Source organism: Sapajus apella, unplaced genomic scaffold (genome assembly GCF_009761245.1).
Source record: "Sapajus apella isolate SASKATOON/1434 unplaced genomic scaffold, GSC_monkey_1.0 scaffold41, whole genome shotgun sequence".
NCBI lineage: Eukaryota > Metazoa > Chordata > Mammalia > Primates > Cebidae > Sapajus > Sapajus apella.
Window position 1 is genome coordinate 3,588,714 of NW_022436981.1, and position 13,669 is coordinate 3,602,382.

The 13,669-nt window shown below is 40.6% G+C and overlaps 1 protein-coding gene across 4 annotated transcripts in view; it reads left to right on the forward strand.

The window, feature by feature from the left end:
- The window catches only part of RUNX2 (RUNX family transcription factor 2), a 221,621-nt gene extending 209,072 nt beyond the window's left edge, over positions 1–12,549 (forward strand). For 3 of the 4 annotated variants that reach the window (XM_032299789.1, XM_032299786.1, XM_032299785.1), the window contains 2 exons: positions 6,678–6,743; positions 8,278–12,549. In XM_032299789.1, the coding sequence (XP_032155680.1) occupies positions 6,678–6,743; positions 8,278–8,756 (545 nt within the window). In that variant the 3' untranslated portion in view covers positions 8,757–12,549. The remainder of the gene's footprint in view (positions 1–6,677; positions 6,744–8,277) is intronic. The other variant, XM_032299787.1, reaches the window with a different exon arrangement.
- The last annotated feature ends 1,120 nt before the right edge of the window (positions 12,550–13,669 follow it).

Sequence of the window (13,669 nt, forward strand, 5' to 3'; positions counted from 1 at the left end):
CTCCATGTTTTGGTAGCCATAAGTCATTAGTGGTTTTTAATTTTTCTGAAACTGAAATAAGGTCTGAAAGGGTGGATTTGTCCCTTTTTTCCTCCTTTTTTCCCTTTTTTTTGCTGGCTAATCGGAGGAACGCAACCACATCTGAAGCCACTTGGCTCATTATGAATTTCATGGAAACTGATTCTCTGAAAGTGTTTCCATATGTGTTCCCAATATATCCCATCCTCTCTAAATGGGAGCACAGACGTGTGCATGGGCTGGAAATGGCTTCAGGATGTGACAGGGCAGTCATATGACCGCCACGGCACCGTGGGTGGCCCCTTCTGAAAGACACGGTGTCCTGGGTGCTGGCCTCCTTCCTGAAGCGGATCTGGTTTCAAAGACTATCCACCCTTCCTAGGATTTAAAAAGTTCTTAATCAAGGCCTAGCAGGAAGATCTCTCTCATTTTTCCTCCCTTTTCTCTCCCCCTCCATCTTTGGCTCCTTCCTTCCCTTCCTCTCCCTCCCTGTATGCATACACACTCACTCACACATCGACTGCCTACCTCCTTTCCCTTTACAAAAGGAAATATATTCTTCCAACAATATCCTCGAAATTTGGGTGGGTTTAAGGAATGGCTGAATTTTCTGAAAATTGCCAAGTTGTTTTTTTTTTTTTTTCCTCTCTCTCTCTTTTTCTTTCAGCATAACATACTTTCTTAGACTTAGGATCATCTAGTTCTTTCAGAATTTGTGAGCATGCAGTGGAAAAGTACAATTCATTACAGCACAGAAAACAAATATTTAGACTGGATAGTTGAGGACTTTTCCCTCTCTTTTGCAAAACGATGGAGTTTGCTGGTCATTTCATTATCTAAAATTGATTTTACAATCTTGTTTTGCTGGTTTCTTCTCCATCAGCATGATTCATTGCATGTCTTCCATATGTGGTATATTTTCCTCATTATCTAGTGAAATTAAAACTTAGTGATGAATATTCGATCAATTTTAGTGTGAGGGGAGAAATAAAGGGAAATGTAGAAAACTGGTCCCTTAGAACCTCGGTGTGGAAAATGCAAAGTGATATTTTGCATATAGTCTACATTTGACTTTCGGATACTGTTCATATAGCATTTCTACGCCTGTCGTGTTTGCCTGTTTGAGACTTTGGTAGTAATTCATCTGCTTAGCAACATTTTTTGAAGCATCTGTCTTCTCAGCACCATACTATATATTAGGTAGGATCTGAAAGAAGAATATGTGGTTTTTACTCTAATTTGCTTTTTCTTTAGTTAGAAAATGAAAATTCTTATCTAAAATCAATGATAATACTTTAGAATGTGTGCAGCAGTAAGATGCATCTATATAAATGTCTCAGGTTTGTCTGGCAAAGAAAAGATTATGGCAAGAATGTGTATGCCCCGAAAGTCCTTGTGTAGTGGTGAGCTTTGAAGACAGTGCTTGCTTACCTTGGTCTGGCAGAGAGAAGAGAGAAATCCATGGGTGCGGAGAGAGCATGAGCAAAGCTTCCGTAAATGTCCTGAGTCTATGTCACTCCACCAGGAAGAGGGACCATGCTGAGAAGCAATGGGATATGACTTTGAAATAGGGCAGAGGACTCTGCATCTGCCCATCGCCGCCTTCCTTTTCACTTCTTCATTACAGAATTGTTCAGATACGCCTTTTGAAAGGTGGCTGGCCTATGCTTGAGTGAGGGGTAATACACTCTTGTTTGAAGGCCCTGCTGCCTGTGTGACTTGAAAAGGCAGTAAATGAAGAATTTCCCTTTTCATGTGTGTTTTCATAGAATGCAGTTCTCAGGAAGCTCAAGGCAGACCCTCTCCATTTTCCTCCACACCTTGCTTGCTCTGTCAGGGTGCAGAGGTAAATAGAATGCTGGAGCTGGGACGGAGAACCATGTCCGAGTCTCGTGTTGCCACTCAGATCTAACATGCCAGCAGGCTTCCGTGTCCATAAAACTTATCTATAGAACTCATCTATGATTCTTGATGACTCTGACTTCTGCTTCTGTATACTAGTCTAAAAATTCAAACAGGATGCTAGTTTCACTCTCTGTTCCTTTAAACTACTCACTCAAAATGAAGATTATGATCTTAGTGGCAGCGATTAACCCAGGATCATGAGGAAAGACGAATGTGCTTACCTAACAGCATGCCATGCGTTTCTGGCCTGGCCCTCTTTCCCCTTCATCTAGTTTCCCCGGGGCTCCCTAGTGTGGATCTACACCCGGATACTGGCTGGGAGGCAGGACAGGTGCTGGGAGTGAAGCGGGAGTAACAGAGGCAGCAAACCAGAGGCATCTGTTTACTAGTGTCAACTGCTGCTTGTGGGGCTCCTGTCTGCAATGTGAGGTCAAGTGATGCAATAATGCTTAGGAATAGCTTTGAATAGTCTTTAAAGAGAGTTTTACAAGGTTTTATAGGTATGGAGTGTATTTGAATTACATTTTAGGTTTGATGTCAGGATGGCTCAATGCTTTTCATCTCCTTTTCTTTAGTGTCAAAACTGTAGAGTTATTGTACAGAGTTCCCGATCCTTAGACTCATTTACGTATTCATTTATCCATCCAACCATGCACATTTTTTTTTTTTCAGTTTAGCCTCTTACAATGTACTAGGTTCTGAGAGGGACAGGAGAGGAAAACATATTCTTTACCATCCAAAGCTGACTTTATAGTTGGAGAAAACTGACCGAGAAACAGCTAATAATTCATTAAGGGAGTGAGTAAGGGTCCAAAAGAGTGATACAGAAAATAAATGCTATTGGAACTGAAGTAAAATAGGAAATTATGTAATAGAGCAGTTAGGAAGAAGACAGCCAAAATGTTTAAAAGGGGGAGAAGATTCTTGGTTACCAGGGGAGAGCAGCTCCATGTAGGTCTTGTGTATTAACTGTTCCAATAGAAAGAACGCTGAGAGGGGGTTAATAAAACGTTCTTGGGATTTATTTGAGATTTGCTGAAGCAATAACTCCTACCATTTAAAAGGCCCCAATGAAGCTTTGAAGTTAACACCTCATTGCTGAGAAGTACGATGGCTTTTCATTCTGTACCTTTATGCCCTCACATAAAGTAGGCAGAGGACTCTGAATATGCCAACATCTGTTCAGCCTGGATTCAAGTCCCCTCGTCTTTTTTTCTGCCCTGACCTGCCTCCTCTGCTGGGATGTGTAAACGTACTGCATAGGGGGTGCGGTACATGGGGTATGGCGTTGCCCGACTGACAGCCCCAACGGCAAGTACCCAGTCAGTTATTTTGCTCAAATTCCAATTTCCTTTGGTTCAAGAGATCTCCTTACCCATTTTCCATCAATCAACCATTATTTATTGAGGGCCTCATCAATGAGAAAATGTATGTTAAAGTAAAGGCCTTGGTGAAGGCCTACAAATGTCAAACACAGGTGTGACTATTATGAAGTTCTGAAGGGGAGACAAAGAGGTATCAGACACATCTCTGCCCTTAACAGCTCACTCTCAGTGGGAGCGAAACATGACTCAGGACAGGCAGCATTGGAGAGCAGGGTGTGAAAGATGCCACGTGGAGGATTGCAGGTCCTAAGAATTAAAGACCAGACATTCTCTTTTATTCCCCCTTATCTTGGTTCCACTCACTTTCCACCCAAAGACCCAAGAAACTGAGCTGGGTAAAGAGAGGCTATTTCGTTTTCCCTCATAGACGTTGGGAGCGGGGACAAGATGTTTTTACTTTTACCATTGATTTTATTTTTATTTGCGCACCGCAGACATTTTATGAATATATTCTTCCCTGTGTATATTAGGTTGTGAAAAATTGCTGCTGCCGCTGCCGTTACTATTTTAATGAGCAAGGTTCTTGCAGCTCCCTTTATGACAGCTACATTTGTTTGCAAGCTGTTTGCCTTTGGCTGGGGGGGCGTAGACAGCAGTTTTGGAATGAAATGTATCTGTAGGAAGCCAGCAGCTCCTAAGGGGATCATACCCTTGACCTTGGTCTCATTCACATGTTGCCCTGAGCAACTAAACTAATTGCCCATTATTTAGCAGATTAGATCAACAAGGCCTAAAAGAGCCGTTAATAATATCCTAAAGATAGGAACTCACATTGGGGCAACACTTAGGCAGTAGAAGAGTCAACTTAAGTATTTTGAGAAATTTTAAGGATTTTTCTTTTAGGCAAATCAACTTCTAAGATAGGTGTGAGTGTGTGAGTGTGTGTGTGTGTGTGTGTGTGTGTAGATAGGCCTCTGATCATGTTAACCAAATTCCTTAAGAGTAACTAAGTTCGCATATTATTTGTTAGAAGTCAAAGGGGTCTGTCTAGCTGTGGCTGTGCCTCTTAAGCTGTGTGTTTTTGTGATATTGAATAAATGGCTTCATTTCTCTAGATAACAGCTTCCCTATTTGTCAAACAGGGGTTAGATTTGCATTACCTAAGCAGTAAATTAGGAGTTTAGACTTTTCTGTCAGAGTTCCTCAACCAGAATAAAGGAGTATTTGGGTACCTTAGGGGGTCTAGGAGCATAGCCTAAAGCTTTACGAGTGCAAAATTTTGTTGAAGTCATTTTTCATTTATCTAAAAATTCACATAAATGTTGCATTCTCCTCCACATTATATTCATGTTTATTGTATAGTGTATTATTTTCCCCAAGTTGAGTAATACCAACCCATCAGAAAAATGCGTGATGATTATCTTGGGCTTCTAGTAACTCCTGGCAGTCTCCCTGAAAACCCCAGATGTAGGCACATACCATTTTGAAACTCTTAGCACCAAGTGATCTAGTGTTGACCGTAGCACTCTCAACTTCTCCACTGTTCAGCAAAGCCTAATAGCTGAATGGACTTTGTATATGGAAGAGATAACATAGATAACAGCAAAAAGAATGGATGTGTGTAGGTTGTTCCTTGCTATTTTAAAATGGTCCCCAAACCACCTTTGGCTTTATTTATCCAGCAGGTCGTAGTCAGGAGTTTTAAACTGGCTCTTGGGAGCTCTGATGGTGCCAGGTGTATCAGTGGGGCAGTGGCTGAGCTTTGGTTTCATATTTATAAAATCAGATTGGGGTAGCGCTACTTTTAGAACTCTAGGCTTTCATAATGTGGACTCTTAATAAGTCAAATTTACATTTTTCTTACTTTAGTTGATGTCATATCCAGTTCCATTTTTGTAAGTTGGTGGCTATAAGGTGGTTAGTGACACAAGGTGTGACTAGTTTAGGATACAATGACAAAGTAACCCAAGAAGGGGTTCTAAAAGAAAACTTGAGCTCACGTACAAAACGGAGATTAGAAGCATAGATACAAGCTTATTCAATGAAAGAAAAGTGAATGACATTATTTGCTTCTGTAACAATTATTATTTAAAATTGAAGATTAGGAAGGAGTTTATAGTCTTTAAGTTTAGGATTCCTCCCACCATTCTATCGTGATGATTTTATAAGGGATCTCATATCATACTAGAGCAAATTGTTAGTATTTCTTTCTACAGAACATATTGCAATATGTTTCAGGAGCATTTCTTGGTACCATAGAATGACTAAACAAATTCCAGAAAATTCTACTGTTTGTAAGTTGAAAAATCATCCTATATCCCTTTCAAGTCAACATTAGCTCTCTTTGTCAAGAAAGAGTCAATTCTCAAGACATTAAGACTCAAATGCCTAGAAGTGATTGGTTAAAATACTGTAAACCTAGTGGAGATTTGTTGCATTGTTTTCTATAAATCATAACCAGAGCTCATTAATTGAAAAACAAATGTCAGTTTGTGTTAGCTAACATCTATAAACCAAAAAGGTACAGTGATCCTGGCATGTGATGGACAATAAAAACATCAGGAAAACGTATCAGGTAAAATTGAGAGGAAGGTGGGGGGAGGGGTAAATTCAAAACCATATTGGAGTTTACTGCCAGGGCCCCACATAAAGGGTTTTAATGGGGCTTCTGCATCAAAATAAGTGAAACCATACGGAATTTTAATTATTACTACAGTGTATTTTGAGTACAAATACACCTGAGAAGCAGTTTTTACATTAATGTGCCTATCTGTGTGAACTCCATGCTTCTGCAGGGGGCACACATTGGAGTTTTAAATGCCACTTCTTTCTGATGCACACTGCTCACAGTATTATGGTTTTTCTTATATGATCTAAATATTGAACTTAGTGCATACAGAAGTAACCTGCCCATCACTATTAGCTCTGCCAGCTTGGGGTCACCCGGGTGCCCTGCAATACAGAGGCTGCCTGAGGAACATCTGTGGCCTCCATTTGGCCTCTATTGTATGAGGCAGGGCATGAGTGTTGGGCGGGGAGATGTTATGGCGCATATGCTCCCATTTCTGATTCTGGCATAATCTCTGCTTCCACATTTTTAAACTTAAGCTTGTCAGAGTTTCATTTGGGGAGGAATAGGTAGAAGTTAGTTGAGGATGGAAGAATTTATAAAAAGCAGAGAGTGACTGCCTGGGATATGTCAGTTCTGGTTCTTTGTCTTGAAAGTGCTTCTGGCATTAGAAGCTGCTCACTAGCTTTTACGATCTGCTTATGGGCCTGCGGACTCTGGGAAAATACTAATGACAGACGGGGTAACCTCTCTATCTACCCCTCCCCTAAGGCTGTTGCTTCTCTTTCTCTCTTGGAATTCACGGTCATAGAACATTAGAGCTGGAAGGGAACTTAGAGCTCATCCCCCTCATTTTACAGATGATGACACTGCCACCTCTGACTTCTGCCTCTGGCCTTCCACTCTCAGTAAGAAGAGCCAGGCAGGTGAGACTTTTAACAATTGCTGGGCTGGGCAGGGCTGGGCTGGGCTGGGCTGTCTGGTTGTTACTGTCCGATTTGTGAGTTTTGTTAACTATGTGTTGCTTTCAAAGAGTCACGTTTTATTACAAATGCACATCATGATACTTAAACCTTGCATTTTATGAAGATTCTAAGCAGTGTGCATTTTAACAAAAATTAACAAACTTCAATCAGCACCTTTAAAGAAAAGTGTTCGGATTATTCCTTTAATAAATGTTGTAATATCCGAGAACAAGGTCGAATAAAAATGAGACGAAGAAGTATCCATTCACTAAAGTCCTCAAGAATTGTTTCGTGCTTTCCTTTATAGCTAAAAGCTGTAGGAAAAACAAATATATGAGGTTAGAATAATCCAGATATTTTAGAAGGGTTCAATATCTTAACAAGGGCACTGGTGTTAGAAAAGGGCTTGTCACAATTCTGTCAATTCCAGAAAAATAATAATAGGCCCAATCTTTAAAGATCACAACTACAAGATTTTAGCATTTCAGAAAAGTAATTTCCACATTAAATGGTTTATAATGGTGGTTTCACAAGTTAGGCACCAGAAATGTCTATTAAGGAGGCATACTGTTAGCTTTAGATGTGAAAGGACTTGACATTTTAGGGAAAAACCATCTTCGCCTCTAGGTTACTGCTTCAAGTTGACCGGAAGCTGTTTCTGTAGGATGTGGTGCTGGGGCCTGTGAGACATTGATCTCCCCTAGGCAGCGAGCCTTTCACAAAAGGTACTGTCAGCACCTGGCCTAAATCAGGTCACAAGTCTCCCGTCGAGACTTGAAATGCAATGATTCCTAAGGTACCAAGCCCCCTTGTGCCTCCTAACTCCCACTTTCAAAACCGACTTGTCTAGTAGCTTATGACCCTTCCTGTCCATCTCCAGAGAAGTTAGGAGTTTCTGGTTTGATTTCACTGTTAACAAGATGAGGTGTATGACAAGATTTTAAATTCTTTTAAGGCTTTAAAGGAAATGATAGGAACATGATAGGATATCTTTTTGATGCTCCTTCATTGACTAAGGAGTCTGCCAAGAGTAAACAGTAAGACGTTATTTTGGAATTTCTTTATATTGAGTTGAGAAAAATAAACTTGTCTGACTTAGTAAAAATTTCATTTCAAATATCTAACGTGCAACAAGAAACAAAAAGAGAAAAAAAAAATCCATACGGATTTGGTCTTAAAGTCTGGTGAGTGAACCTATGTGATCAGAGTGTTGGGTTGGTTTACACATTGACCTGGCACACATGTGGGTTTTTAAAGCCCTCTGGGATGCTCTGGGGGTGAAGAGCTTAAGGATCAATGCTGTTAAGACTGCAAAGTGGGGGAAAAAAAGACTGTAAAGTGACTGGTGCATTTGAAGGTCTGTTTGTGGCTTGCTGTTCCTATTTGGGAAAGCTAAAGTTTTCACTTTTTTTTTCTTGTAACAATTCTATCATTCTATCATTATTTTAATTGATATTTACAGATTTTTTCCCCCGTCTTCTGTTGTAATTTTTAGGTGCTTCAGAACTGGGCCCTTTTTCAGACCCCAGGCAGTTCCCAAGCATTTCATCCCTCACTGAGAGCCGCTTCTCCAACCCACGAATGCACTATCCAGCCACCTTTACTTACACCCCGCCAGTCACCTCAGGCATGTCCCTCGGTATGTCCGCCACCACTCACTACCACACCTACCTGCCACCACCCTATCCCGGCTCTTCCCAAAGCCAGAGTGGACCCTTCCAGACCAGCAGCACTCCATATCTCTACTATGGCACTTCGTCAGGATCCTATCAGTTTCCCATGGTGCCGGGGGGAGACCGGTCTCCTTCCAGAATGCTTCCGCCATGCACCACCACCTCGAATGGCAGCACGCTATTAAATCCAAATTTGCCTAACCAGAATGATGGTGTTGACGCTGATGGAAGCCACAGCAGTTCCCCAACTGTTTTGAATTCTAGTGGCAGAATGGATGAATCTGTTTGGCGACCATATTGAAATTCCTCAGCGGTGGCCCAGTGGTATCTGGGGAGTCACATCCCACATGTATCAATATATACATATATATAGAGAGAGTGCATATATATGTATATCGATTAGCTATCTACAAAGTGCCTATTTTTTAGAAGATTTTTTCATTCACTCACTTAGTCATGATCTTGCAGCCATAAGAGGGTAGATACTGAGAAGCAGAAGGCTCAAGAGAGACAGTTGCAATTGGGTTTCAGATTGTTTACTATTTAAGATACACTTTTACAAAGGAACAAACAAGGGAAAAGGTATTTTTGTTTTTGCTGTTTGGCCTGTTATCATCAATAACCTGTTCATATACCAATTCAGAGAGGTGGACTCCAGGTTCAGGAGGGAGAAGAGCAAAGCCGCTTCCTCTCTGTGCTTTGAAACCTTACACCCTCACGGTGGCAGCTGTGTATGGACCAGTGCCCTCCACAGACAGCTGACAAAACCAGTCGAGGTGCACTAAAGGGACATGAGGTAGAATGGACGCTTCCATCACAGTACCATCATTCAGAATAATGCTTCCAATTTCTGCTTTCAGACATGCTGCAGGTCCTCATCTGAACTGTTGGTTTTTTTTTTTTTTTTTTTTTTTTTCCTGCTCTAAGAAAGTGACTTCAAAAGTAACTGATCAGGATAGATTATTTTATTTTACATTTTAACATTCCTCCTCCCCTTTTCCCATTGAACCAAAAAGAAATCCAATCCCTAAAACCTGCCTTCTCCTTTTATGCAAAACTGAAAATGGCAATACGTTATTATAGCCATAATGGTATAGATAGTGTTTGCGTTTGGCTATGTGTTATTTGTTTTCTTTTTTTTTTAAATTATGAATATGTGTAAAATCTGAGGTAACTTGCTAACGTGAATGGTCATATAACTTTAAAGATATATTTATAATTATTTAATGACATTTGGACCCTTGAAACATTTCTTAGTGTATTGATATGTTGACTTAGGTCTCTAAAAGTGCTCTTTATTAAATAACAAATTTCTTCCATGGTCTAGAGCCATATCTGAAATATTGCTAAGCAATTTTAGTTCATCCAGGCACAATGTGATTAAAAAAATACTTTCATCTCCAAATATTTTAGATATAGCTTGTTTTGGTGATGTATGAAGGAAATGTTATGTTTAGTTCTTTCAGATCTTTGAATGCCTCTAACACAGCTTTGCCTTTTAGAACAATAATTAGGGATTTAAAAACAACCTTTAGCCCTTTATCAGCATGAAATGCTGGAGCAATGTGGTTTTTTAATTTCTTTGGGGTAATTATGACTCTTGTCATATTAAAAAGACAAGCACAAGTAAATCATTGAACTACAGAAAAATATTCTGTGGTTTCATAGTTAAGCAAAACTCTAAATCGCCAGGCTTCATAGTGAAGACATAGTCAGCTTAAAGCCACACATGTGGATAGAGGATCAATTATGAGACATCTAATACAGGAGAGCAAAGTTGCACCAGGGATTCTTAACCAACCAGCCTTACCAGACAACACATCAGGGGAACCCCAATCTGCCTTACCCAAGGCCCCACTGGCAGCTTTCCACAGAATTTGCATTTAGAGGAGCAGAATGACATCACTGTCCTTTGGGAGTAGGTCCTCTGAAGAGGTAGCCAGGTTCCAGCAGGCAGCTGAGCTGAGAGGATGACATACAGCCTGTGGGGACCTACAGACAGCCTTTGACATTTGTATTTCCTACAATGGAGGGCCAAGGAGGGCAAGGATGTGTGGAGTTTGGTGTCTACTACTGCGTACGAATTTGAGCTAGAGCCCTTCTGTGGCATGCACTTTGACCACTCCTGGCAGTCACATGACAGATTTCCAAGTTCAAATCCTTAATCCAAACTAGGATCATCTAATGACACCACCAGGCCAATCCCTGCTCTCCTCCCCGAAAAGTCAGGGTCCCGTCATTGGAGTCCTCCACCCTCCCGAGCAGAACTTAGCAGAGATTTGCCTTCAACCCCTAATGGCCCCCTTATTCTCTGGTCCTTCTCAAACCCACCTTTGTAGGCCACCCAGCATTGCAGGACAGCATGTGGGGCAGCTGGACCTGTTCTTCCTGCCGGGGAGTCTCCCTTGGAACTCATCCTGACTCCTTCTAAAAAAAATTGATGGGAAAACAAAACACTTTGCCTTCTAAAGGCCATATACCAAGTATATTTAGATAAATAAGCCACTTTTCTATTACTTAAGTAAGATGGAAGTAGTCATTGATACTATTTATTGTTTGTGTGTGGTAGCTTGAAGCACACCACTGTCCATTTATTTGTAAGTGTAAAATATGTGTTTGTTTCAGCAGCACTTAAAAAAGCCAGTGTCTGGTTACACATTTCAATTTTAATTAATCAACATAAAAATGTTACTGCCCGTGCCAGCTGCATCCTATTTAATTAAAAAAATACTATATTTGTACATTATGTTTTAATGCTAAAAGTGCTAAAAGGGCTTTTTAAAGTTTACAGTACACCTACCAAGTGACTTTAGGGATGCTTTTGTGTCGAAATGTTACTCTAGTGGCTGCAGGCAGCAACCCAGAAACACTTTAGAAGCTTTTTTTCCTTGGGAAAAATTCAAGCACTTCTTCCCTCCACCCTCACTCCATCCACCCCAATGGGGGTAATTCACATTTCTTAGAACAAATTCTGCCCTTTTTTGGTGTAGGGATTAAAATTTTGTTTTTCTTTTTTTCCACGGAACCATTAATTTGCACTGGGTCATGTGTTTGATTTGTGATTTCAAGACCAAAGCAAAATCTTACTACTACTGTGGAACCATGTACTAGTCAACACTCTAGTTCTGGGAATTCAGATAGCGTGGTTCTTGATGTAGCACAAACATTGCTGGAATTTACAGTGTGATCAGCGCAGCCACATTATTTATCCATTTCACTTGTCTCACAAATTTCAACCCATGTCAGAGTTCCAGGAAAGGTATCACAGCTTTGGTTTTAGGTTAGTGGAATAACATTCAGCCTGGAACTGAGAAACTCAACAGATCAACTATCGTTTGCTCTTTAGACAGTCTTACCGCCTCTCCCCCGCCAGGGCCCTTTAAAAATGAGCAGAGGAATCCACACCACTAGGGAGCATTCATGATAAATTCAGAAGGGAGGAGAGGTGTGTGCAGCTTTATGGATTCCCTCCATTCTGAGGAAAGGGCCTGGCCCAGAATCCTGGTTAATACGTGGAAATATGAAGCATTAGCAAAAGTAATCATTATACCCATGGTATTTGAAAGAACAATAATAAAAGACAATTCTTCCAAACCTTGAATTTGTTGTTTTTAGAAAACTAATGCATTAAAAAATTTTTTCTATGTGAGAACTTTTTAGATGTTTGTTTACTTCATGTTTACAAATAACTGTTTGCTTTTTAATGCAGTACTTTGAAATATATCAGCCAAAACCATAACTTACAATAATTTCTTAGGTATTCTGAATAAAATTCCATTTCTTCTGGATATGCTTTACAATTCTTAGGTTTCTGTGGAACAAAAATATTTGTAGCATTTTGTGTAAATACAAGCTTTCATTTTTATTTTTTCCGATTGCTATTGCCCAAGAATTGCTTTCCATGCACATATTGTAAAAATTCCGCTTTGTGCCACAGGTCACGATTGTGGATGAGTTTACTCTTAACTTCAAAGGGACTATTTGTATTGTATGTTGCAACTGTAAATTGAATTATTTGGCATTTTCTCATGATTGTAATATTAATTTGAAGTTTGAATTTAATTTTCAATAAAATGGCTTTTTTGGTTTTGTTATGTGTGTACCTTGGGTCTTTTCTTGTTCACGGTTTCTCCCTAGTCTGACGTTTACCCCTGCCTACACTTGGGCACTGTTTGGTCTTAGGACTTGCCAGGGCTAGTTAAGAGGAAAGATGCTATATTACTGGGGAGAAGGAAAAAAAAGTCTTGTCTTCTTGTTTAGTCCTGTTCCTAGGGAGGGGTGGACAAAGAACCTAGCAGTGAACTCCCTTCCTTATCAGCTTGTGTCTGAAGGAAGGACTGCACATCCATCCTTGAATAAGGCCATCTGTTCCAACTGTGGGACCTATCGGGGGTATGGGTGTAGCCCTGATGGCTTCACGATCTAATCTCGGAATATGAACTGGGCCCAGCAAGCGAACCTCTGGTTGTCGTCAGAAGATCTCAGGCAGCCCAGACATAGGCTAGTCTGTTTTCCTTCCCACATCTCTTTTGGGTTCTTAAAAATAAAGTCAACCAAAGCCCAAGGATGAGTAAAAATGGACCTTGGCCTGGAGGGCTATCGCCTCAAAAGAATTCTCCTAGTGAACATAACTATAGTTGGGAGATTTTATTTTTCCCTTGGCCATTGTTTATTTCTGGTAAGTCCCCCCCTCCCCCTGCGATAAGGTTGAGGGCCTGGGGTAGAGAGGTTGCTTTCTCTGTGTCCTGTGCTTTCTGGATGCTTGGGCTCACCACAGTTCTAAAAGAGGGACCCAGGAAATCGTGGTGCAGGGAAGGTCAGCCGGTGGCCAAGCTGACCCACATCATAGGGAGAGTTAAGAGACCTTGAAGATCTGCTCATGCTTAAGACGTTGGCACTATTTTCTAAGAAATCTTGGAAACAGTTAAATTCCAAGAATAGGAAACATCCTGAAAGCACTTGGGTGAGCTTAAACCAGGGAACTTGTCTGCAACTCTCAGGATGTAGATTTATTTATTTTTTAAAAATTAAACATCTGTGTGACTTTAAAGAGCATTCACAAGGGAGGTGGTCACAGTGGCTTGCTTTCTCTCTCCAGTTTTCTCCAGCAGGAATTTCTGGGGCAAGTCACTTTACTCCTCTGTGTCTCAGTTTCTTGGTTTATGAAAAGGCACTGGGCTGGATCTTGGCATAATTGACATTTCAGACCGGATA